The 26,195-nt window shown below is 50.6% G+C and overlaps 1 protein-coding gene across 1 annotated transcript; it reads left to right on the top strand.

Annotated features, from left to right (window-relative positions):
- Window position 1: 1 nt before the first annotated feature.
- Window positions 2–25,303, top strand: DCST1 (DC-STAMP domain containing 1). Its single transcript, XM_056852542.1, has 16 exons — window positions 2–79; window positions 1,367–1,441; window positions 1,562–1,690; window positions 2,441–2,580; window positions 2,995–3,172; window positions 4,474–4,617; window positions 6,628–6,749; window positions 6,853–7,010; window positions 10,708–10,807; window positions 12,401–12,496; window positions 14,085–14,211; window positions 16,606–16,722; window positions 18,464–18,555; window positions 19,093–19,143; window positions 20,862–20,975; window positions 25,058–25,303. The coding sequence occupies exons 2-16, from the start codon at window positions 1,393–1,395 to the stop codon at window positions 25,301–25,303; spliced, it is 1,863 nt and encodes a 620-aa protein (XP_056708520.1). The 5' UTR covers window positions 2–79; window positions 1,367–1,392.
- The last annotated feature ends 892 nt before the right edge of the window (window positions 25,304–26,195 follow it).

The raw sequence follows: 26,195 nt of genomic DNA, 5'->3' as shown, positions 1-26,195 counted from the left end.
TACCTGTGGAGCGAGCCGGAGGAATTCAGACTTTCTAAGTTTTTCCTGGGGGCTGGAATCGGAAGCTTATTTGCTCTGGGTGAGTCGACGTCGTGCTGGAGCGGTGGTCAGCTTCTGGGCGGGGGGGTGGGGAGATTCAGTCATTTCCTACCCTACCACTTTTCCTCTGGAAAAACCCACCCCCAGCTCTTTTACCCCAACTGGGGTAAAATATGAATGCCTGTGTTTTCCTCAGAGGGCTTAAATATAGGGTTGCCACCACCACAGGTGGTGGTTGGAGATCTCCTGCTATTACAACTGATCTCCAGCCGATAGTGATCAATTCCCCTGGAGAAAATGGCCGCTTTGGCCATTGGACTCTATGGCATTGAAGTCCCTCCCCTCCCCAAACCCCGCCGTCCCCAGCCTACTCCCCCAAAATCTCCTGCTGGTGGCGAACAGAGACCTGGCAACCTTATCAATTCAGGTTCCCATAAGGGAGAAAGGCTAGGATAAGCGTAGTAAACTGCACGGTTGTGGGTTCTCAAGCACTAGAACTGGTTGTGACTTGGCAGCACTAAATTATTATTATTTATTTGGGGGAGGGGCCATGGCTCAATGGCAGGGCACCTCTTGCATGAAGACGGTCCCCGGTTCAACCCCCAGTATCTCCAGTTCTTAGGCATCTGGAAAGAAAGACCGTTCTCTGACTGACATCCAATTCCTGTCACAGTACTAGGGAGGGCAGCCTCTGGGTGGGACCTGGGGATCCCCCCGAATTACAGTTCCTCTCCAGACTACAGAGATCAGTTCCCCTGGGGAAAATAGCTACTTTGGGGGGGGGGTAGACTCTATATGCCATTGTACCCTACTGAGGTCCCTGTCCTCCCCAGGCTCCATCCACAAATCTCCTAAAGTTTCCCAACCTGGATCTGGCAGCTCTACATGGTACACAGTGATGAAGAAGATGGACCAGTGGTTTGACTTAGGCAAATCACGAGAGGGAGGCCAGGAAGGGTTGTGTCAGTGCTTGGCTCTTGTGGCCCATTCTTACATGCCCAGGGAAATGCCGATCGCCATTTTGGGGTCAGGAAGTGATTTTCCTCCAGGCCAGATTGGCCAGGGATCCTGGAGTTTTGTTGTTGTTGTTGTTATTTTCTGGGCATGGAGTAGGGGTCCCTGGGGCTATGGGGAAGAGGTAGTTGTGAATTTCCTGCATTGTGCAGGGGGTTGGACTAGATGACCCTGGTGGTCCCTTCCGACTCTATGATTCTATGACTCAGTTTAAGCCACCTTTGTGCATTGCTATGAGTAGTGAGGGATAGATGTGGCAGTCAACCTGCAAAGAGCACCCGCACCCACATGAGCGCTGTTTTTTGGTTTCCAGTCCTCTCCCGCATCCTGATTGTCCCAATGAGCATCACCGAGGACCACAAAATCCAGCTGATGTACGGCATGGCAGGTGAGAACAGGGTCGAGAGGGGAGGGAGGGATGGGAGAGGCCCAAAGGGACGCTGGCGGAGGAAGAGGCAGAGGCCCAGCAACCCATCCTCGGTTCTGACTGCCTCCTCCGTCCTTCTAGGTGTGGGCGCTCTGGGATGGGGCACCTCCCCGCACTTCCGCTGCACCAGCCTCCTGGTGATACCCAAGTTCATGGGCAAAGAAGGACGGCTCTACGTGCTCACCTATGTGCTGGCTAACATCTACGATGGTACGGGAGAACATTCTTTTCTACTGCTATTGACAGTCTAACACTGCTACCCATCGTGATCCATCTCCCTGGAGAAAACTGCTGCTTTGGAGGGCGGGCTCTATGGCATTGTACCCTGCTAAGCTCCTCAGACTCCACCCTCCCTGGACGCCACCCCCTAATCTCCAGGAATTTCCCAACCCAGAGTCAGCAACCCTAGTTTCAGAGGGGTGGGGTGCAGAGGCAGGGGCCGCCGGCTCTCCAACAGAAACACATGGAGCTGCCTTCTACTGAACCAGACCTTTGGTCCATCAAAGTATTGTCTACTCAGACCGGCAGCGGCTCTCCAGGGTCTCAGGCTGAGGTCTTTCACATCACCTGCTTGCCTGGTCCCTTTAACTGGAGGTGCCGGGGACTGAACCTGGGACCTTCTGCATGCCAAGCAGATGCTCTACCATTGAGCCACAGCCCCTCTCCATGGCTCTCCAGGGTCTCAGGTGAAGGTCTTTCACACCACCTACCTGCCTAGTTCCTATAACTGGAGATGTTGGGGACTGAACCTGGGACCTTCTGCATGCCAAGCAGATGCTCTGCCACTGAGCCACGGCCCCTCCCCATGGCTCTCCAGGGTCTCAGGCAGACGTCTTTCCCATCACCTACTAGCCCAGTCCCTTTAACTGGAGATGCTGGGGACTGAACCTGGGACCTTCTGCATGCCAAGCAGATGCTCTGCCACTGAGCCACGGCCCCTTACCTCTCCGCTCCCACCAGGCCCCGTGGCCAACATCCGGCACAACCTGGGCGAGGTGGTGCGCTCCATCAGCTGCACGGTGGAGCTGCAGATTGAAAACGCCAAGCGCGCCTGGAAGGTGTCGATTGCCCCCCTGCGCAAGGTCCTGATGGACATGGTGGTGAGTTGGGAGGAGGCGCCTCATTCCCCTCTCTCCCCTTTATCCTTATAACAACCCTGCAAGGTGGGCGAGGCTGGCAATGTGCGCCTAAGGCCACCTAGCAAGGTTCCATGGCCAAGTGGGGATTTGAACCTGGGTCTCCCAGCTGCTAGTCCGACACTCTAACCATTATACCACACTCTCCCCTTTATCCTCATAACATCCCTGCGAGGTGGGCAAGGCAGGGAATATGCAACTGGCCTAAGACCACCAAGCAAGTTTCCATGGCCTTGTGGGGATTTAAACCTGGGTCTCCTAGCTCCTAGTCCCGACACTCTAACCACTCCACTTCACTGTCCCAGAACTGTCGTGTCCTTTCACGCGCTGCCAGGTACCTGTCACCTCCCCTCATTCCAGCATTTCTTTCCATTGCAGAAGAGCGGGAAGACCCTGAGAAGCGAAACCCGAGAAGTATCTCGCTCCTTCTTGGCCCTGAATGAGCAAGTGGCCAGCGAGTCTGGCTACAACGTGCGCTCAGTGAGGGAGGAGAGCAAGAAGCACCCGCTTTCCACTCAGGAACTCTACGAGGAGAAAACCCGGAGGCGCTGCTCATGTGAGTGGGTGAGGAAGGGGAAGATATCCCTCTAGGGGCAGTGGGGGATGACCGTCAGACATAGGGTTGCCAACCTCCAAGTACTAGATGGAGATTTCCTGCTATTACAACTGATCTCCAGCCGATAGAGATCAGTTCCCGTGGAGAAAATGGCCACTTTGGCAATTGGACTCTATGGCATTGAAGTCCCTCCCCTCCCCAAACCCCGCCCTCCTCAGGCTCCGCCCCCCAAAAATCTCCCATCGGTGGCGAAGAGGGACCTGGCAACCCTAGTCCCAAGGGCTCAGTCTGAAAGAAATGCAGTTATCTTGCCTCTACTTACAAAATCCCACCATGACTTATTTTTATTTGCTTTGTTTATAATCCACCTTTCTCACTGAGACCCGAGGTGGATTGTGTGTGTGTAAAGGGGCCGCAAGTCGCAGCCGACTTATGGCAATTCTGTAGGGTTTTCAAGGCAAGAGACTAACAGAGGTGGTTCCTCTGCATAGCGACCCTGGACTTCCATGGTGGTCTCCCATCCAAGTACTAAACCAGGACTGACCCTGCTTGGCTTCTGAGATCTGACAAGATCAGGCTAGCCTGGGCCATCCAGGTCAGGGCTTAGAAGGATATAGCTCTGCTAAAGATTGTATTGTCAGTTTCCTCTGGGTCGAGAGAGAGAGAAAGAGAGAGATTCTGCATCTTCCCGGGAGCATCACCAAACCACAGCAGTGTTTGTCTGCTTCACTTTCTGGCTCCAGAATCTAAACCATTATTTCTTCTGCTGCTGCTGCTGCTTCTTCTACTTCTTCTGTTTCTCCTCCTCCTCCTCTCTCTTTCTCTCTCTCACACACAAAATTATGCACTCCCCAACTGCTGGGAGAGGGTAACGTCCAAGCCTTGCAGGGTGCTCAGACAGAGGAAGGGCTGTGGCTCAGGTGGTAGAGCCTCTGCTCGGCATGCAGAAGGTCCCAGGTTCAATCCCTGGCATCTCCAGTTAAAGGAACCAGACAAGTAGGTGATGTGAAATACCACCACCTGAGACCCTGGAGAGCCCCTGCCGGTCTGAGTTGACAATACTGACTTTGATGGATCGAGGGTCTGATTCAGTATAAGGCAGCTTCATGTGCTCATGTGTTCAGAGCATTTTCCTGACAGTCAGGGCCTGTTGAAAAAACACTTGCCACAATTATGAAAAATGGGCTCTGGGCTGCCCCCCTTCCCTAGGCAGACCCCTTTAGACCAAGTCTACAGTGTAGGCCCCTTCCTAGGAGCCGGACTCAGACCTCCATTAAAGATGGGGCTTCTCTTTCCTACAGACATCATAGATCAGTCCATCATGCGCTGCAAGGCCTGGTTCGAAACCAAGCACGCCTCCTGCCTGAGGAAGATTGCGGTGCCCGTCATTAACCACCTCCTCTGCATTCCCATGAAGTTCAGCTTCATCTGCCACCTTGCCAAGAGTGAGTAGCTGCCAAGAAGCTGTTGTTCTGCCAGCAGGGACCGGCCACACCGCTGATTTCATGCTACTGGCATCATTGGTTGCTTAGCAAAGGGGGGGGGGAAGTAGCTTTGTAGGTCACAAAGAGAAGGAACGTCTCTGCTCTCTTTCCTAGCTTAATGGCGTGGAGTTCTGGAGTACACGTAGCTCCAAAACGGAGGTAATAACTCCCCCCCCGTGCTGTTTTATCTCAGGAAAACGGCCAGGGGGAGTAGAGTGGCCAACCTCCTGGTGGAAACTCAACCAAACAAGTTAGCCTGCTGTCCAGTAAGTCCAACCAAAAAACAGCAGTACAAAAGTGTGCTTATACCAGGAACTAGAAAATGCCGAACAAGTGTATTTCAGAACCCTCGCGTTCCAATCATGGCAGTCCATGTTGAATCCTGATGAAGACTCTGTCGAAACGGGGTTATGCCTGGATCCCTGTCATGTATATGAAGGATTCACTGTTATCATTAATTACTTCAGCTCTAGAAAGATCCACTGGAACCACGTTTCAACTACATGATCCTTGCCTCTTGTTTAAAGTCCAAATTCTACTTCACTCTGGGGAGATCTATCTACCTACTATGGACTTTGATCTCAAGGAGTAACTTTCTCATGGACTTTCGTTGAACTTTTCCTTTGTATTATAACGTTTGTCTTTTTGAGGAATGTTGTATGTTCTTGTTCTAAAACACGCTTGTTTGGCATTTTCTAATTACTGGTATAAGCACACTTTTGTACTGCTGTAGTGCTGTCTTTTGGTTGAACCTTCAGGTGGGGCCTGGGGATCTCCCAGAATTACAACTGGTCTCCAGACTGGTCTTCACACAACACGTAGTTCAATTGTGAAACTCCCTGCCCCAGGATGTGGTGATGGCTGCCAACTTGGAAGGCTTTAAGAGGGGAGTGGACATTTTCAGGGAGGAGAGGGCTATCCATGGCTACTAGTCAAAATGGATACTAGTCATGATGCATCCCTATTCTTTCTAGTATCAGAGGAGCATGCCTATTATATTAGGTGCTGGGGAACACAGGCAGGAGAATGCTGCTGCAGTTGTCTTGTTTGTGGGCTTCCTAGAGACACCTGGTTGACCACTGTGTGAACAGACTGCTGGACTTGATGGGCCTTGGTCTGATCCAGCAGGGCTTTTCTTACATTCTTTTGAGTGGACATGTTCATGGAGGAGAGGGCTATCCATGACTGCTAGTCAAAATGGATACTAGTCATGATGCATCCCTGTTCTCTCCAGGATCAGAGGAGCATGCCTGTTATATGAGGTACTGTGGAGCACAGGCAGGACACAGGCTGCTGTGGTCGTCTTGCTTGTGGGCTTCCTGGAGGCACCTGGTTGGCCACTGTGTGAACAGACTGCTGGACTTGATCTAATCCAGCATGGCTTTTTATATGTTCTTATGTTCAGAGACCAGTTCCTCTGAAGAAAATGGCTGCTTTGGAGGGTAGACTCTATGGCATTGTACCCAGCTGGGGTCCCCAAATGCCCCTGTCCCCAGGTCCCACCCCTAAATTCCGAGGACTTTCTCAGCCTCAAGTTGACAACCCCAGAGGGGACAAGAACCCTGCCCACACTACACCACGCTACCAAGCCAACTTGGTCTCCCACGCATCTTTAAAATGAAGTTCCCCGCAGGTGATGTGCGGCTGTGGGGAAAATGAATCAGGGCCAGGAAAGCTGGACCTGATTCATTACAAAACATTATCTGTAGTTTGGCTCTAATTATTCTGGAGCTTTGGACAGAGTGATGTCAGGATGGTGCCGAGTTGTTTTCTGTTGCCCCAGAAGGTAGAACCAGAACCAACGAGTTGACATTAAATCAAAAGAGTTTTTGGCTAAATACTAGGAAGAACTTCTTGAAAGGCACCTCCAGTTAAAAAAGAACCAAGCAGTAGGTGATGTGAAAGACCTCCACAAGAATGAGGCCTTCTGACCCCTCCCTCTCCCCCCTCCATCCTCTTCCTCTTTGCCAGTTATGCACACCTGGTGCCGCGACAAGATTCCCGTGGAGGGGAACTTTGGCCAAACCTACGACCGCGTCAATGGCTCCGTCGACAACTTAAACCAAGACTTCACTGCTGACTTAGTGGTCAAGGTGCGTAGGTCCTTTGCCGGCCCAGTGGCTAAACTGTGTGCTGTGGGTACGGCGGTGGAGGAAGATAGCCCCTACTTCTGTCTCTGTCTCCTCCCTTCCCCAGGAAGAACACCAAGCGATGCTCGTAGGTGCCAACATCTCCCACGAACACCTGGTGGAAGAGGTCAATGAACAGGTGGCCCTGCACGGCGGCCGTATCAGCACCTCCATGTCTGTGCTCCGCGTCTTGCTCTCCTGCACCTTCGTTGTCATTTTTGCCTCGTAAGCACAGCGGGGCAGGGAAGGGAAGGTCTCCATGGGGAGGGCCCCGGGCTGAGTGGCACAGCTAAGTGGCAGAACACTGCAGGCCTCTCTAGTTTAAACGATCTCAAGGGCTGAGAGCTGCTGCTGGTCCACTCTAGGGCGGCCAGATCTTCAGAGAGTCAGGGAAGGAACAGCCTGGGAGATAAGGGGCAGGACCAGGAGGACTGAGAGGAGCCCAGCGAATTGGGGTGTAGCCTCATGGTAGGGAATAGTGTTAGGCAAGTCAGGGATGGAGCCTAGTGGAAGGGAATAGCATCAGGCAGGAGTAGAGCTTAGCGGAAAGGAATAGCGTCAGGCAGGTCAGGGGTGGAGCTGAGCAGAAGAGAATAGTGTCAGGCAGGTCAGAGGTAGAGCCTAGCGGAAGGGAATAGCGTCAGGCAGGTCAAAGGTAGAGCCTAGCGGAAGGGAATAGCGTCAGGCAGGTCAAAGGTAGAGCCTAGCGGAAGGGAATAGCGTCAGGCAGGTCAAAGGTAGAGCCTAGCGGAAGGGAATAGCGTCAGGCAGGTCAAAGGTAAAGCCTAGCAGAAGGGAATAGCGTCAGGCAGGTCAAAGGTAGAGCCTAGCGGAAGGGAATAGCGTCAGGCAGGTCAAAGGTAGAGCCTAGCGGAAGGGAATAGCTTCAGGCAGGTCAAAGGTAGAGCCTAGCGGAAGGGAATAGCGTCAGGCAGGTCAAAGGTAGAGCCTAGCGGAAGGGAATAGCGTCAGGCAGGTCAAAGGTAGAGCCTAGCGGAAGGGAATAGCGTCAGGCAGGTCAAAGGTAGAGACTAGCAGAAGGGAATAGCGTCAGGCAGGTCAAAGGTAGAGCCTAGCGGAAGGGAATAGCGTCAGGCAGGTCAAAGGTAGAGCCTAGCGGAAGGGAATAGCGTCAGGCAGGTCAAAGGTAGAGCCTAGCGGAAGGGAATAGCTTCAGGCAGGTCAAAGGTAGAGCCTAGCGGAAGGGAATAGCGTCAGGCAGGTCAAAGGTAGAGTCTAGCAGAAGGGAATAGCGTCAGGCAGGTCAAAGGTAGAGCCTAGCAGAAGGGAATAGCATCAGCCAGGTCGAGTAGAGCCTAGCGGAAGGGAATAGCGTCAGGCAGGTCAAAGGTAGAGCCTAGCGGAAGGGAATAGCGTCAGGCAGGTCAAAGGTAGAGCCTAGCGGAAGGGAATAGCATCAGGCAGGTCAAAGGTAGAGCCTAGCAGAAGGGAATAGCATCAGCCAGGTCGAGTAGAGCCTAGCGGAAGGGAATAGCGTCAGGCAGGTCAAAGGTAGAGCCTAGCGGAAGGGAATAGCGTCAGGCAGGTCAAAGGTAGAGCCGAGCGGAAGGGAATAGCGTCAGGCAGGTCAAAGGTAGAGCCTAGCGGAAGGGAATAGCGTCAGGCAGGTCAAAGGTAGAGCCTAGCGGAAGGGAATAGCGTCAGGCAGGTCAAAGGTAGAGCCTAGCGGAAGGGAATAGCGTCAGGCAGGTCAAAGGTAGAGCCTAGCGGAAGGGAATAGCGTCAGGCAGGTCAAAGGTAAAGCCTAGCAGAAGGGAATAGCGTCAGGCAGGTCAAAGGTAGAGCCTAGCGGAAGGGAATAGCGTCAGGCAGGTCAAAGGTAGAGCCTAGCGGAAGGGAATAGCGTCAGGCAGGTCAAAGGTAGAGCCTAGCGGAAGGGAATAGCTTCAGGCAGGTCAAAGGTAGAGCCTAGCGGAAGGGAATAGCGTCAGGCAGGTCAAAGGTAGAGCCTAGCGGAAGGGAATAGCGTCAGGCAGGTCAAAGGTAGAGCCTAGCGGAAGGGAATAGCGTCAGGCAGGTCAAAGGTAGAGACTAGCAGAAGGGAATAGCGTCAGGCAGGTCAAAGGTAGAGCCTAGCGGAAGGGAATAGCGTCAGGCAGGTCAAAGGTAGAGCCTAGCGGAAGGGAATAGCGTCAGGCAGGTCAAAGGTAGAGCCTAGCGGAAGGGAATAGCTTCAGGCAGGTCAAAGGTAGAGCCTAGCGGAAGGGAATAGCGTCAGGCAGGTCAAAGGTAGAGTCTAGCAGAAGGGAATAGCGTCAGGCAGGTCAAAGGTAGAGCCTAGCAGAAGGGAATAGCATCAGCCAGGTCGAGTAGAGCCTAGCGGAAGGGAATAGCGTCAGGCAGGTCAAAGGTAGAGCCTAGCGGAAGGGAATAGCGTCAGGCAGGTCAAAGGTAGAGCCTAGCGGAAGGGAATAGCATCAGGCAGGTCAAAGGTAGAGCCTAGCAGAAGGGAATAGCATCAGCCAGGTCGAGTAGAGCCTAGCGGAAGGGAATAGCGTCAGGCAGGTCAAAGGTAGAGCCTAGCGGAAGGGAATAGCGTCAGGCAGGTCAAAGGTAGAGCCGAGCGGAAGGGAATAGCGTCAGGCAGGTCAAAGGTAGAGCCTAGCGGAAGGGAATAGCGTCAGGCAGGTCAAAGGTAGAGCCGAGCGGAAGGGAATAGCGTCAGGCAGGTCAAAGGTAGAGCCTAGCGGAAGGGAATAGCGTCAGGCAGGTCAAAGGTAGAGCCTAGCAGAAGGGAATAGCGTCAGGCAGGTCAAAGGTAGAGCCTAGCAGAAGGGAATAGCATCAGCCAGGTCGGGTAGAGCCTAGCGGAAGGGAATAGCGCCAGGCAGGTCAAAGGTAGAGCCTAGCGGAAGGGAATAGCGTCAGGCAGGTCAAAGGTAGAGCCTAGCGGAAGGGAATAGCGTCAGGCAGGTCAAAGGTAGAGCCTAGCGGAAGGGAATAGCGTCAGGCAGGTCAAAGGTAGAGCCTAGCGGAAGGGAATAGCGTCAGGCAGGTCAAAGGTAGAGCCTAGCGGAAGGGAATAGCGTCAGGCAGGTCAAAGGTAGAGCCTAGCGGAAGGGAATAGCGTCAGGCAGGTCAAAGGTAGAGCCTAGCGGAGGGGAATAGGGTCAGGCAGGTCAAAGGTAGAGCCTAGCAGAAGGGAATAGCGTCAGGCAGGTCAAAGGTAGAGCCTAGCGGAAGGGAATAGCATCAGGCAGGTCAAAGGTAGAGCCTAGCGGAAGGGAATAGCGTCAGGCAGGTCAAAGGTAGAGCCTAGCAGAGGGGAATAGGGTCAGGCAGGTCAAAGGTAGAGCCTAGCGGAAGGGAATAGCGTCAGGCAGGTCAAAGGTAGAGCCTAGCGGAAGGGAATATAGCCAGGCAGGTCAAAGGTAGAGCCTAGCGGAAGGGAATAGCGTCAGGCAGGTCAAAGGTAGAGCCTAGCGGAAGGGTATATAGCCAGGCAGGTCAAAGGTAGAGCCTAGCGGAAGGGAATATAGCCAGGCAGGTCAAAGGTAGAGCTTAGCGGAAGGGAATACTCTCAGGCAGGCCAGGGGTGGACCCTGTCAGAAGGGAATATAGCCAGGCAAGTCAGGAGCAGAGTCTAGTGGCTCAGGGGTGGAGCTTAATGGAGAAGGGGTGGAGCTAATAAGAAAAGCCCTCATCACCCCCAGCAGAAAATAGCCATGCTCCACCTTGCTTCTGCTCCCACACCCTGAGATTTTACTCCTTCTCCCGACAGCCAAGTTGAACCCCGTCAGATAGTCCTGGATTGGATCCATCAGTGGTCTGACTTGCTACAAAGTTGTTTCAGGAGGTGGAATTCGTGATTTCCAGCCCCCTGCTGGAGTGACTTCCTGCCCTCTGCACTGCCCAATTCTGACCTGTTCTTGTGTCCCCCCCACCCCCAATTCTTCCCAAGGGCCCACTCCTACACAAATAGTTACAACCAGGACGTCCGCTTCGACAACATTTACATCACCCGCTATTTTCGGCAGATCGATGCCCGGCGTCGGAAGCAGGTAAGAGCAGTCAGTGACGATGGGGCAGGGCACAGACCGGGCAGAGAGGGTCCCAGTCGCAGAAGAACTTGGTCTGCAGATGTTCAGAGAGAGGAAGCAGGAATCCAGGGCTCCTGTTATTGGGGGTGGATCTCCTCCTTTCTGGGGTGTGTGGAGATTGCCTGGGAAAACTGATTCTGAACTGGTGTTTATGATGCTGTGGGAACAGTCCAACCAACCTTCCTTGTTCGCTTGTCTATCTGGAAACTCCTGGGCAGGACTGTGCAAAACAAACGACACAATTTGTGTGTGTGTTAAGTGCTGTCAAGTCGCTTCCGACTCGTGGCGACCCTATGACTCAGAGTCCTCCAAAATGTCCTCTCTTTGACAGCCTTGTTCAGATCTTGTACGTTGAGGATCGTGGCTTCCTTTATTGAGTCAGTCCATCTCTTGTTGGGTCTTCCTCTTTTCCTGCTGCCTTCGGCTTTTCCTAGCATGACTGTCTTTTCCAGTGACTCTTGTCGTCTCATGATGTGACCAAAATACGACAGCCTCAGTTCAGTCATTTTAGCTTCTAGGGTCAGTTCAGGCCTGATTTGATCTATAACCCACTGATTTGTGTTTTTGGCAGTCCACGGTATCCGTAACCCTCTCCTCCAACACCACATTTCAAAGGAATCTACTTTCTTCCTATCAGCTTTCTTCATTGTCCAGCTTTCACACCCATACATAGTAATAGGAAATACGATGGCATGAATTAATCTAGTCTTGGTGGCCAGTGACACATCCTTACACTTCAGAATCTTTTCTAGCTCCTTCATGGCTGCCCTTCCCAGTCTCAATCTCCTTCTGATTTCTTGGCTGCAGTCTCCCTTTTGGTTGATGGTGGAGCCAAGGAATAGAAAGTCTTGAACAATTTCAATTTCCTCATTGTCAACCTTAAAGTTGTGTAATTCTCCTGTAGTCATCACTTTTGTTTTCTTGAGCACAATACTTAAGCTCTTTCCGGCTTGTCCTTTTCAGCTGTAGCTCCTCCAGTGTCCTTTTAGATGAAACGGCAACTGGCTTCTGCTTGAAAAGCAGGGTGCCTCACTGCTGGAAAACTGTTGTAAACCTGCCATAAAACAGGCAGCCGGACAATTCCGTATGAGACAATGGATTTTAAAAAGTATGGATCAGAGGTCATAAAACAGAGCCAAATGGAACTGACTAGCAGGGATTGCTTGATTGCTTAAGGGCCATGGCTCAGTAGCAGAGCATCAGCTAGGCATGCAGAAGGTCCCAAGTTCAATCCCCGGGACTAGGCAGGTAGGATTAAAGGGACTAGGCAGGTAGGTGATGTGAAAGACCTCTTCCTGAGACCCTGGAGAGCCGCTGCCAGTCTGAGTAGACAATACTGACTTTGATGAACCCAGGGTCTGATTCAGTATAAGGCATCTTCATGTGTTCAGTCTAGCAGTGCAATCCCAAGGAGAGTTACTCATTTCATTGAAATGAATGGGCTTAGACTGGAGTAACTCTTCTTGGGATTGGACTGTAGGGGGTAAGAGACCCCTCCCTCCCTCCCATCAATTGCTATCTTCCCTTTCCTGTCTTTTTCCTGGAATGCTGCAGAAGAAACGGACTCTCCTTCCTCTGCGCCGTGCTGAGCTTCCTGGCTATATCGATCCGTACCATCTCATGTTCCAGCCGGCAGAGACCAAGAACCTGGTGAATTGATGGGACATGCGGGCAGAGACCTACGTAGCTGGTGGGGGGGAAGTCAGAGTTTGGGGACCAGGCCTTTCATCAGATTGTCGAAGGGGAGAATTTCAGAAGGGGCCGCTGCTCTTCCCGCTGCATGGCTGGCAGCCCTTACCCAACGCCCACTTTTAGCGTAATTATGGGAGGTGGGGATGCTCTGACCTCCTAGATAGGGATTCCTTCTGTTTAGTTTCAAAGTCCAGTATTCCCTTTACAGCAAAGTCTGGAAGAATTTTCTAACAGTTAGAGCGGTTCCTCAGTGGAACAGGCTTCTTCGGGAGGTGGTGGGCTCTCCTTCCCTGGAGGTTTTTAAGCAGAGGCTGGATGGCCATCTGTCAGCAATGCTGATTCTACGATCTTAGGCAGATCATGAAAAGGAGGGCATCTTGGGCATCTTCTGGGCATGGAGTAGGGGTCACTGGGGGTGTGGGGGGAGAGGTAGTTGTGAATGTCCTGCATTGTGCAAGGGGGTTGAATTAGATGACCCTTGTGGTCCCTTCCAACTCTGTGATTCTATGATTCTAAGTCAGCCAGATTCCTCTGGGGGCTCAGAAGCAAGAAATGAATGCCTAGTACCTTCCATCTGTCCTTTCTGCCCACAACACACACTGCCTCTGGTCATGGAGGTTCTATTTAGCTAGTCCATCTAGCAGCCACTGATTAGTTCTGTCAGTTCTGTCCTCCTTTTCACAAATTAACTAAGCTGACGGATGTCACGGCTAGGGTTGTCAGATCAAGGTTGGGAAATACCTGGAGATTTGGGGTGGGTGAAGCCTGAGGGCAGGGTTTGGAGAGGGGAGGGACTTCAGCAGGGTATAATGCCATGGAGTCCACCTTCCAAAGAGGCCATTTTCTTCAAATTCTGATCTCTGTCACCTGGAGACAGGTGTAATCCCAGGAGATCACCTGGAGGTTGGCAACCATAGTCACAGCACCCCTCCCCAAAGTCCCTCCCCTCCCCAAACCCTGCCCTCCTCAGGTTCCACCCTCCCAAATCTCCAGGTATTTCCCAACCCAGAGTTGACAACCCTACCAGTGAACCCTTTTCTAAATAAACGGAGGGATAAGAACATAAGAAAAGCCATGCTGGATCAGACCGAGGCCCATCAAGTCCAGCAACCTGTTCACACAGTGGCCAACCAGGGACCTCTAGGAATCTCACAATCAAGACAACAGCAGCAGCACCATCCTGCCTGTGTCCCACAGCACCTAAGATAACAGGCCTGCTCCTCTGATCCTGGAGAGAATAGGTATGCATCAGACTAGTATCCCTTTTGACTAGTAGCCATGGATAGCCCTCTCTTCCATGAACATGTCGACTCCCCTCTTAAAGCCTTCCAAGTTGACAGGCAACACCACATCCTGGGGCAGGGAGTTCCACAATTTAACTATGCATTGTGTGAAGAAATACTTCACATCAGGCTCTCCTTAACTCCCAGCTCGGTCCCCTAACCTCTCTGTAATGTCAGCTTTTCAATCATTTTCCAAACAACTGCCCCCAGAGTTGGCCTTTTCCCGATCAGGGCCGCTTTTTTCCCATCCTTCCTCTTTCCAGATGTCGGAGCTGCTGGGCTGCCTGCCGTCCTTGATCTTCCTCCTGCTGGCCTTCTGCCTCGATTACTTGCTCTACAACATATTCAGCGCCATCCGACACCACTCCTTTGTGGAGTACTCTTTCAGCAGTAAGTGTGCGACCCTTGGCACAGCATTTTTCTCCCCCCCCCCAGAAGGGAGGCCTGCTTCCATCCCCCCCCCCATTCCTCACAGCTTCTGTTCCTTGAACGACAGCCAGGTGTCAAGGCGGTGAGCAGGTAAGTCGTTCCATTCATTGTTCAGTCTCTCCAGAACAGCGGAAAACTTCAGCCAGCGTGGTGTAGTAGTTAAGAGCGGTGGTTTGAAGCGGTGGACTCTGATCTGGAGAACCGGGTTTGATTCCCACTCCTCCACATGAGCGGCGGAGGCTAATCTGGTGAACAGGGTTGGTTTCCCCACTCCTACACATGAAGCCAGCTGGGTGACCTTGGGCTAGTCACACTCTCCCAGCCCCACCTACCTCACACAGTGTTTGTTGTGGGGAGGGGAAGGGAAGGTGATTGTAAGCTGGTTTGAATCTGCCTTAAGTGGTAGAGAAAGTCGGCATATAAAAACCAACTCTTCTCTTCTTCTACCGAGGGTTGCCATCCTCCAGGTACGGCCTGGAGATCTCTTGGGATTAGAACTGGCCTCCAGACTACAGAGATCAGTTTCCCTGGAGAAAACGGCAGCTTTGTAGGGTGGACTCTACGCCATCACATCCCTGCTGAGCTCCCTCCCCAAATTCTGCCCTTCTTAGGCTCCACCCCCAAACCTTCAGGAATTTCCCAACCAGGAGTTGGCAACCCTATTTTGATATTCCTGTCCCTCATAAATCACTGTCCCTTTTTTTCCACTTTGGGGAGGTTCGGGGCATCCTTCTGTCAAAACATGTTCCGCGTAATGGGCTGTTTCTCAGTTTCTTCCTCTGGGACTCCAGAAATTATATCCCTTTTGAATGTCCTGGGAGCATCTTTGTCTGCACAGCACAGGCAGAAGAACAGAGGTTGGCAAATTAATAAAGGGCTTTTTCATAGCAGCCCCTGAAGGGCCTCATCATTAGAGCCGAGGGGATCCATTGTTCAACCAATTTGTCCGCCTCGCTTCCGTTGACCTGCTTCCAGTCCCGCAGACAAGACTCCGGCTCTCGCCGGCTGACCCAGTTCCCTTGTCCAGCCAGCTTGGCAGGCTCAGGACAACCCCTAAACTCTCATGAGAACTCCGAAATCTCGCCTCCTCCTTCTCTGCCAATGCTGGCTGTACATCGCCACATTGGTAGGCTTGCCAGGTCCCTCTTCGCCACCGACAGGAGGTTTCTGGGGTGGAGTCGGCGGAGGGTGGGTTTTCAGGAGGGGAGGGACTTCAATGCCATAGAGTCCAATGGCCAAAGTGGCCGTTTTCTCTATCTGCTGGAGATCAGTTGTAATGGCAGGAGGTCTCCAGCTAGGACCTAGAGGTTGGCAACCCTACACATTGGGTGGGGAGACAGGGTGGGGGCCATCAGTTCCCAGATGGAGCCACCTAGCGGGGTGCCAACTCCAGGTCGAAAAATTCCTGGAGATTTGGGGATGGAGGCTGGGGAGGGCGGGGTTTGGGGGAAGAGAGGGACCTCAGCAGGTTATAATGCTGCAGAGTCCACCCTCCAAAACAGTCATTTTCTACAGGGGAACTGATCGCTGTCACCTGGATATCACCTGTAATCCTGGGAGGTCTCAAAGTAGGATTGCCAGCTCTGGGTTGGGAAATACCTGGAGATTTGGGGGTGGAGCCTGGGGAAGGTAGGGTTTGGGGAGGGGGGAGTCCACCCTCCAAAGCAGCCATCTTCTCCAGGGGAACTGATCTCTATTGTGTGGAGATCAGTTGTAATAGTGGGAGATCTCCAGGCCCCACCCGGAGGTTTCTCTTCAGATCGTATAAAGCTCCCACCAGTATTCACATGACACATTAAGTGGTGCAAAAACCACATCATAGGATCCTACTGAGAGCTAGCATGGTGTAGTGGTTAAGACCGGTGGTTTGGAGCGATGGACTCTAATCTGGAGAACCAGGTTTGGTTCCCGTCTCCTCCACATGAGCGGTGGACGCTAATCTGGTGAGCCAAGTTGGTTTCCCCACTCCTCCACATGAAGCCAGCTGCATGACCTTGGGCTAGTCACACTCTCTCAGCCCCACCTACTTCACAGGGTGTCTGCTGTGGGGAGGGGAAGGGGATTGTAAGCCAGTTTGATTCTTCCTTAAGTGGTAGAGAAAGTCGGCATATAAAAACCAACTCTTCTTCTTCTTCTCCTTCTTCTCCTTCTCCTCCTCCTCCTGACTCACAGCAGTCCAGACCACAGTCCCTAATCATTTATTCAAGTAGGTTTGTAAACCATTTTGTACCATGCAACCCTATTCCCTGTGCGGAAAAGCCCCCCTAAATAGTTTGGTTGAGCCACGTGGATGATGTGAGGAGTATTTGGGGGGGGGGTTCTTGCCTGTAACCCAACCCCTCCCCCTTTCTGCAGGCAGCCATCACCTGGAAGTGAAAATCGGCGGGGACACGATGATGGCACGACTCCTCCGCAGCACCATTGGGGCCTTGAATACCTCCTCAGAGATGGCGATGGAGGCCACCAACGTGCGTAAGTCGGGAAGGGTCCTGCAACCGAGGGGAATTGTCTTTCTCCTTAGTGCTCCAGCCTTCCTGGAACCAGTGGGACGAATAGGGGTTGCCAGCTTCGGGCTGGGAAATACCTTGAGATTTCGGGGGCGGAGCTTGAGGGCAGGGTTTGGAGAGGGGAGGGGCTTCAGTGCCGTAGAGTCCAATTGCCAAAGCGGCCATTTTCTCCAGGGGAACGGATCTCTATCGGCTGTAAAAGCAGGAGATCTCCAAATAGTACCTGGAGGTTGGTAACCCTAGGGTCGAAGGGTCTGAGTTAGCGTTGCCGGCTCTGGGTTGGGAAATTTGTAGAGATTTGGGGGGTTGACCCTAGGGTGGAAAGGGTGAGGTTGCCAACCCTACATGTGGAGGGCTTTTGAAGAGCTTATTTTTATGTGTTTATGGTTCATTTTGAATGGGCAGTAAGCAAAACATTTCTTCTACACTCCTCACTTTTCTCTTTTGAAGGAGGGGGAGGTGTAGGGTTGCCACCCTCCAGGTCCTCAGTACAGGGGCGACAAAACTGTACAATAACAATTACTGTTAAGTGCAACCAATGTTTATCCTATGATGTCTAAATACAACTATACATATAAACATACAGTGTTATGTACAAGCATACAAAAATAACAAGCACAACCAAACAAGTCCACATGGATGGTGACACAGACACTAACAAAATTCACAAAAATGTAAGGTCTTTAGCAAGGTGCTGCATTCTTCTATAAGTCCCATGCAGGTAAGTGTGCAATTCTAGCAGAAATACCAATTTTAGAGGAGTAACTTGATGGAGGATACGGCCCTTTCAAATTCTTATGGGTAGAATTCTTCATCAGTCCTTCATATAAATTCCTCTTATATTGCACATCTTAAAGATTAAATTTCAAAATGCTGGATGCATGTTAGTTCCCACGAAGGGTAGTTATCATTAAGGCAGCCATGCATCCAGCATTTTGAAATTTAATCTTTAAGATGTGCAATATAAGAGGAATTTATATGAAGGACTGATGAAGAATTCTACCCATAAGAATTTGAAAGGGCCGTATCCTCCATCAAGTTACTCCTCTAAAATTGGTATTTCTGCTAGAATTGCACACTTACCTGCATGGGACTTATAGAAGAATGCAGCACCTTGCTAAAGACCTTACATTTTTGTGAATTTTGTTAGTGTCTGTGTCACCATCCATGTGGACTTGTTTGGTTGTGCTTGTTATTTTTGTATGCTTGTACATAACAGTGTATGTTTATATGTATAGTTGTATTTAGACATCATAGGATAAACATTGGTTGCACTTAACAGTAATTGTTATTGTACAATTTTGTCGCCCCTGTACTGATTTCCTAATCTCCTGATAGTAGTACAGTAGTGTCTTTTTTCCCCTACCCTCCAGGTCCTAGCTGGAGACCTCCTGCTGTTACAACTGCTCTCCAGCCGATAGAGATCAGTTCCCCTGGAGGAAATGGCCGCTTTTGAAATTGGACTCTATGGCATTGAAGTCCCTCCCCTCCCCAAACCCCACCCTCCTCAGGCTGCGTCCCCAAAACCTCGAGGTATTTCCTAACCCGGAGCTGGCAACCCTAGGGAGGTGCCTATGTCCTAGTCTGCTTACAGTGCCAAAAAACCTTAGGCAGGCCCTGGTTACAGCCTGACTACTTTAATGTCCCCCTGAACGCCGAGACCCCCGGACCCACTGCCCACCTTTCTTCCCACCGGTCTTCCGCAGAGTGTCTGCCCGAACCTCAAGGGATGTCCAGAGCGCAGTACCAGGACTCCTGCATCCCCCTGGGCGCCTTGTTCCTGCTTTGTATTGTCCAGGTGAGAGCCAGCATGGTGTAGTGGTTAACAGCGGTGGTTTGGAGCAGCAGATTCTTATCTGGAGAACTGGGTTCGATTCCACACTTCTCCACATGAGTGGTGGATGCTAATCTGGGGAACTGGGTTGGTTTCCCCACTCTTCCACATGAAGCCAGCTGGGTGACCTTGGGCTAGTCACAGTTTTCTCCGAACTCCCTCCTCCCCACTGCCTCACAAGGTGTCTGTTGTGGGGAGGGGAAGGTGATTTTAAGCCAGTTTGATCCTTCCTTAAGTAGGGTTGCCAGGTCCCTCTTGGCAACCGGCGGGAGGTTTTAGGGCCAGAGCCTGAGGAGGGGAGAGTTTGGGGAGGGGAGGGACTTCAATGCCATAGAGTCCAATTGCCAAAGCGGCCATTTTCTCCAGGGGAACTGATCTCTATTGGCTGGAGATCAGTTGTAATAGCAGGAGATCTCCAGCTAGTACCTGGAGGTTGGCAACCCTATCCTTAAGTGGTTGACAAAGTCGGCATATAAAAACCAACTCCTTCTTCTTCTTCAGGTATACGTCTACCGTATCCGGAGGGTCATCGCTGCCTTCTATTTCCCCAAGGTCAGCGAGTAGGTTTGCCAGCTCTGGGTTGGGAAATAGCTGGAGATTTTGGGGGGTGGAGCCTGAGGAGGGTGAGGTTTGGGGAGGGGAGGGACTTCAGGGGGGCATAATGCCACAGAGTCCACCTTCCAAAGCAGCCATTTTCTCCAGGTGAGTTGATCTCCACCTTCTGGAGGTCAGTTGTCATAGCGGGAGATCTCCAGCCACCACCTGGAGGTTGGCAGCCCTATCAGGGTGCTGGGCTACAACAGACCCCTGACCCCATCAGGGCCTCCGTGATTACTGTGGGGACCCCTGAAGTGGGGCAGCCTCTTCTTCCGGGTCAGGCCTTTTTATTTTCCCTGATGAGGATTTTGGACCTTTCTCAACTGCGTAGCAGGTATATATATATAAAGAATTCATGCTTGGTATGGAGAATATGGACAGAGAGAACTTTCCCCTCCCTTTTCCATAATACTAAAACTCAGGACTGTCTGATGAAATGGATGGGCAATAGATTTCTTTCTTTCTTTTTTTAAAAAATATTTTATTATGTTTCTTTTGGGTGCAGAAGGAAAAAGGGAAAGGAAAAATTTCACTTCCGTCTGCAATAGACAATGTTCTCTTTGGTCAATATTATACATCCATAAAATGAGTTTCTATACTTATTATGATTAGTTTAACAAACTGTTTACTATCTTAGTCTTATTCAGTTAGAAGGTTATGTGTATAATAAGTCAGATATATTTTTAAGCGTATAAAATAAACGCACACATAGAAAGAAATACCGTAACACTATAATGAATTACCATTTCTCTTAAAGTTATTTATTGTTTGAAAAAATCGAATATATTCATAGATGCATATAGAAGAAGAAAAAAAAACGTTTACTCAATTCAAGAAAAATTCAACAATCTAAATATTTAGAGACATATAAGTACCATGGTACCCATTTCTCTTGAAATTGCTCTATAGATTGTGTGTCAGTTGGGTTCATCAAGTGAGTCATTTTAGCCATATTTGCATATTCTAACATCTTTTCTCTCCATTAGTCAACTTCTGGTAATGTTGTTTGTTTCCATCTCCTTGGCAATAGATTTCAATAGGGATACTAGGAGGTATTTCTCTGCACAGCATGCTGTTTAAGTTGCAGGACTTTGAATGACAAGTATTGTTTAAAGGGGGAGGGGGGAGATATTTGGGGTTTGCTGTTTTATTGTTGGTTTTCACTGAAAACATTTTTAATTATTATTGTAAGCCCACTTGAACCATGAGAAAAGGCGGGATAGAAGTTTTTAATAAATAAATAAATAAACGTGTTAACTTGTGTAACTCCCTGACTCATGAGAGAGCCAGCGTGGTATAGTGGTTAAGGTGTGGGACTCAAACCTGGGAAATCCAGGTTGAAATCTCCCCTCGTGCCATGGAAGCTCGCTGGGTGACCTTAGGCCAGTCACGCACTCTCAGCATAACCTACCTCGCAGAGTTGTTGTGAGGGTAAAACCAGGAAGAGAGACTGCTATACTCCCCCCCGCCCCGAGCTCCTAAAAGGACTTCCGAGGTTAGACGAGATCAGGCTAGTTTGGGCAATCCAGGTCATGCTGATATCAGAGATGTGCAAACCTCAGTCCAAGAAAAGGATCCACCCTACTAAGGAAGTTGTATTTCCCTCATCAGCAGTTGGTCGGGGCTAAGAACAACAACCTAATGCTCTCCCAATCGGTCTCCCTTTTGCGCAGCGGGAGAAGAAGCGTATTCTCTTCCTCTATAATGAGATGCTGCGGCAGCGGGCGGCCTTCATCACGGTGCAGCGGAAGCGCATCATCCAGAGATCCCGGCGGCAGAAAAGACTGGTGAGTCGCATTTCATAAGGACATAAGAAAGGCCATGCTGGATCAGACCAAGGCCCATCAAGTCCAGCAGTCTGTTCACACAGTGGCCAACCAGGGGCCTCTAGGAAGCCCACAAGCAAGACGACTGCAGCAGCATTATACAGCTTGTGCTCCACAGCACCTCATAGAATAGGCATGCTCCTCTGATCCTGGAGAGAATAGGTATGCATCATGACTAGCGTCCATAGCATAATACAAACTAAATAGCACTGCTATGTAAAATATAACACAACAAATGAAATCAGCATAGGCGGCCAACCTTGAATTACCAACTCTTATATATTTGCATGCAAGCATCTAATAGCCTGAAATTGACATATATGCAAGATAACCAATACCAGGTAAGTACCCAGGGTAATAACCCACAAGGGGATTATATACAGCATTATATGTCAAGTCCATTAAATTCCAAAGCTACTACAGACTGTCTTCTAGAAAATTAGCTCCGTTTCGTCTGATGACTTCTTCAGTTCCTTTAATCTCTTCTTATATATGTGCCTTCTTGTCTCTAAACAGTACACAATAATGATGCAGCATTCTGTCACAGCTATATATTTTCAAAGTTCCAGTCTGGATACTCCCTTGCTGTGAAGGCGTGAACCCTTACACTTACCTGCTGTATATAATCCCCTTATGGGTTATTACCCTGGGTACTTCCCTGGTATTGGTTGTCTTATTGTATATTTGTCAATTTCAGGCTATTAGATGCTTGCATGTTAATATATAGCAGTTGGTAATTCAAGGTTGGCCATCTATATTGATTTCATTTGTTGTAGTATCCACAGCACACCTATTATATCAGGTGCTGTGGAACACAGGCAGGGTAATGCTGCTGCAGTCGTCTTGTTTGTGGGCTTCCCAGAGGCACCTGGTTGGCCGCTGTGTGAACAGACTGCAGGACTTGATGGGTCTTGGTCTGATCCAGCAGGGCTTTCCCTGTGTTCTTATGTTCTAGTCACCGATCTTAGCCAATAGCAGTGAGTAAACCTGCGGCCTTTTTGCAAGGAGCCTCGCCCTGGTTTCCTGCTCGTTTCTGTTTACTGTGTTCTGGCTCCCCACCCCTGCGGCCGCGCACAGACCCCAGGGCAGGGCTTCCTGTTGGCTCCACAAAGCAGCCTCAGACCCTCCCTTCCCACAGGGACTGTTTGGTCAATCGCCAGCCAAACCCAGCCTTTGAAAGGGGCTCGATTGCTCCCCAAGGGCTGGCTGGTCTTGTTCTTTTCCCTCTCTCAAAGCATCTGCTCTTTTGCTGAGTTAAGCTCTTCTGCCCTGACCTGGATGGCCCGGGCTGGCCTCATCTCATTAGATCCCAGAAGCTTGGATGAGAGACCACCAAGGAAGTCCGGGGTCGCTACACAGAGGCAGGCACTGGCAAACCCCCTCTGTTAGTCTCTTGCCTTGAAAGCCCTACTGGGTCGCCATATGTCGGTTGCTAGTTGATGGCATTTTACACATATGCACACACCTGTCATGTATAGTCCATGTCATTCCCTGAGACTCAAGGCGGATTACACAGGGCGAGACAATCTAAATCAACAAAAACAGGACAGCCAGTAAACAATACAACGGAGGTCCGGATTGCAGAAATCTGAAAAGGAGCAGGAAATCTGTAAACAGAGCTGAAACCCAGAATCAGCATCATCAGAAGAGTTGGTTTTTATATGCTGACTTTCTCTACCACTTAAGGGAGACTCAAACCGGCTTACAATCACCTTCCCTTCCCCTCCCCACAACAGACATCCTGTGGGGTAGGTGGGGCTGAGAGAGCTCTCAGAGAGCTGTGACTGGCCCAAGGTCACCCAGCTGGCTTTCGTGTGTAGGAGTGGGGAAACAAATCCAGCTCACCAGATTAGCCTCCGCCATTCATGCGGAGGAGTGGGGAATCGAACCCGGTTCTCCAGATCAGAGTCCATTGCTCCAAACCCCCGCTCTTAACCACTACACCACGCTGGCCCTTTAAATGGTGTTGAGTGACGCAGAAAGATCATACTTATAGGAACAGACGATACATACTAGACTCTCTAGTACAGACCACGTCCGTGTTCCTTTTACCAAAACATCTATCTGAAAAATTCCAGTTGAGTCCTATTACCCATGTGGAAAAGCTGTTTTGAGAAAGTGAAGCTGGTTCAGCAACCAGTTCTTGTCATATCTGAGTTTGGCTTCTTTCCACCCTCACCCCAACCTTGCTCAGCTTGTATACATGGTTAAACGGTTTTTCGGGCATGGATCCCTTTTTTGAAGTGCTGGAATTTTTTTTTCCACGTCAAGCCTCAAGCCCTGGTGAGGTCTTCAAGGCAAGAGATGTTCGGAGGTGATCTGCCGTTGCCTGCCTCTGCATTGCACCCCTGGTATTCCTCGGAGCTCTCCCCTCCAAATACAGAGAGCTAGCGTGGTGTAGTGGTTACTAGCAGTGGTTTAGAGCAGTGGACTCTGATCTGGAGAACCGGGTTCAATTCCCCACTCCTCCACATGAGTGGCGGACGCGAATCTGGTGAACTGAATTTGTTTCCCCCACTCCTACATCTGAAGCCAGCTGGGTGACCTTGGGCTAGTCACAGTTTTATTAAGAGCTCTCTCAGCCCCACCTACCTCACAGGGTGTCTGTTGTGGGGAGGGGAAGGGAAGGTGATTGTAAGCCTGTTTGATTCTGCCTTAAGTGGTAGAGAAAGTCGGCATATAAAAACCAACTCTTCTTTATCTTCTTCTCCTCCTCTATTGCAAACCAACACGACTACCCTCTGAAACGCCCTTTAAAGGTGCGTCTATAAGAAGACATAAGGGGTTGCTAAGGGGTTTGTTTCCTCCCTTTGCAGGTGAGTATCTGGACTCTATGAGTGCAGGATTAAGACCTCTTTCCTACAATGTCTTGTCAAGAAAATGTTATCAAAGCTGGGAGATACAAAGGACCGAACGGCCTGGCCTGGCATGAGGACTTCTTCGCAAAGACACAGGAAACCCTCTGAGGGCAAACAGCCACCAGAAGATATTGTCGAAGGCTTTCACGCTCAGAGTTCATTGGTTCTTGTAGGTTATCCGGGCTGTGTGACCGTGGTCTTGGTATTTTCTTTCCTGACGTTTCGCCAGCAGCTGTGGCAGGCATCTTCAGAGGAGTAACACTGAAGGACACTGTCCTTCAGTGTTACTCCTCTGAAGATGCCTGCCACAGCTGCTGGTGAAACGTCAGGAAAGAAAATACCACGGTCACACAGCCCGGATAACCTACAAGAGCTACCAGAAGACTTGATGTGCATCGGAAATCACTTATATCTCATTAGGTGTCCAGGCTGGATGGATAGAGGGGTGCCTGGCTGCTTCCTGGCTTCAGCACTGGGAGGTGGAGGGAAAAGGTTATTGGCTGGAGATGTGCGCTGGCACGACAAAGAGACGGCTGCCTGGCAACTTCCTGGCCTCGGCAGTGGGAAGCTGGAGGGAGGAGGCTCTTGGCTGGAGATGTGTCTAGGCATGATGGATAAGGGGGTACCTGGTTGCTTTCTGGCCTCAGCTGTGAAAGCTGGAGGTAGGAGGCTCTTGCTGGAGATGTGTCCAGGCACGATGGACAGGGGTATCTGGCTGCTTCCTGGCCTCAGCTGTGGATGCTGGAGGAAGGAGGCTCTTGGCTGGAGATGTGTCCAGGCATGATGGACAGGGGGTATCTGGCTGCTCCCTGGCCTCAGCAGTGGAAGATGGAGGGAGGAAACTCTTGGCTGGAGCTATGTCTAGCATGATGGATAAGGGGGTACCTGGTTGCTTCCAGGCCTCAGCTGTGAAAGCTGCAGGAAGGAGGCTCTTGGCTGGAGCTGTGTCTAGGCATGATGGATAGGGAGTACCTGGCTGATTCCTGGCCTCCTTTTGCTGGCTTCCATTTACATCTCCTTGCAACATACATATCACACCCATATGAAACAGGTTTCATACCCGACCACCAGATTTCTTATGACACGGTCTTTAAGACAGATTTCAGCATCAGGGAATGGGCACTCTTACTCCTCAGCTGGCCTTCTGTGGCTGGCATTGAGCCCCCCACTCCCTTCCCGTTGCAGGAAAAGCCCCTCCTGGACCGGCTGGGCCGTTGGTTCCCGTTCCTGCAGCGTTTTCTCCGCCGGCGTTGCATTCTCTGCGGCTTGCCCGAAACCTGCAACTCGGTCCTCTGTGCAACCACCAATTGTGGCACGGTCTACTGCCGGCTGTGCTGGAAAGACATGGGCGAAATCTGCTTTGCATGCGGCCAGGATGACGTGGTCTCCGATGACGGCACCAGCGAGGAGGGGATGGGCTACGCCCACTGAGCGGCCGAGGGGCGGAGCTGCTGTGTTTCCCATGATAAAATTGTTGATTTGGTTCCTTCAAATCTTCTAGTCCTCTTGAATTGCATCATGGGGGGAGGGAAATGTGTGTGTGTGTGGGGACCCTATGATGACCCAAAATGTCCTATCTTCGACATCCTTGCTCAGGTCTTGCAAACTGAGGGCTGTGGCTTCCTTTATTGAGTCCATCCATCTCTTGTTGGGTCTTCCTCTTTTCCTGCTGCCTTCTGCTTTTCCTAGCATGGTGGTCTTTTCCAGTGAGTCTTGTCTTCTCATAATGTGACCAAAGTACGACAGCCTCAGTTTAGTCATTTTAGCTTCTAGGGTCAGTTCAGGCTTGATTTGATCTGTAATCCACTGATTTGTTTTTTTGGCAGTCCACGGTATCTGTAACCCTCTCCTCCAACACCACATTTCAAAGGAATCTACTTTCTTCATTGTCCAGCTTTCACACCCTTACATAGTAATAGGGAATACGATGGCATGACTTAACTTGATCTTGGTGGCCAGTGACACATCCTTACACTTCAGAATCCTTTCTAGCTCTTTCATGGCTGCCCTTCCCAGTCTCAATCTCCTTCCGATATCTTGGCTGCCGTCTCCCTTTTGGTTGATGATGGAGCCAAGGAATAGAAAGTCTTCAACAGTTTCAATTTCCCAAATGTTATTTTTTCTTTATTTTATTTACTTCATTTATACCCTGCCCCCTCCCCATTGGGGGCCTAAAGCAGTTTACATTGTTCTCCTCCCCCCCCTCATTGTATCCTTGCAACAACCCTGTGAGGGAGAAAAGGTTGAGTGTGCAACTTCCCCCAAGGTCATCCCACCACAGCAGGAATTAAAACCCGGCTCTTCCAGATTCTAGTGCAATGCT

Source organism: Euleptes europaea, chromosome 7, assembly GCF_029931775.1.
Source record: "Euleptes europaea isolate rEulEur1 chromosome 7, rEulEur1.hap1, whole genome shotgun sequence".
In the NCBI taxonomy this organism is placed as follows: Eukaryota; Metazoa; Chordata; class Lepidosauria; order Squamata; family Sphaerodactylidae; genus Euleptes; species Euleptes europaea.
The sequence above is the reverse complement of the archived record's forward strand: the minus strand, read 5'-3'. Positions and strand labels throughout refer to the sequence as shown.

Excerpts from the sequence above, each read along its gene's own strand:
- DCST1 (XM_056852542.1), top strand. The coding sequence starts at position 1,393 with ATGAGCATCACCGAGGACCACAAAATCCAGCTGATGTACGGCATGGCA. Across the intron at positions 1,442-1,561 it reads GCTGATGTACGGCATGGCAG|GTGTGGGCGCTCTGGGATGG; the intron begins GTGAGAACAGGG and ends CCGTCCTTCTAG. Across the intron at positions 19,144-20,861 it reads CTGCCTTCTATTTCCCCAAG|CGGGAGAAGAAGCGTATTCT; the intron begins GTCAGCGAGTAG and ends CCTTTTGCGCAG.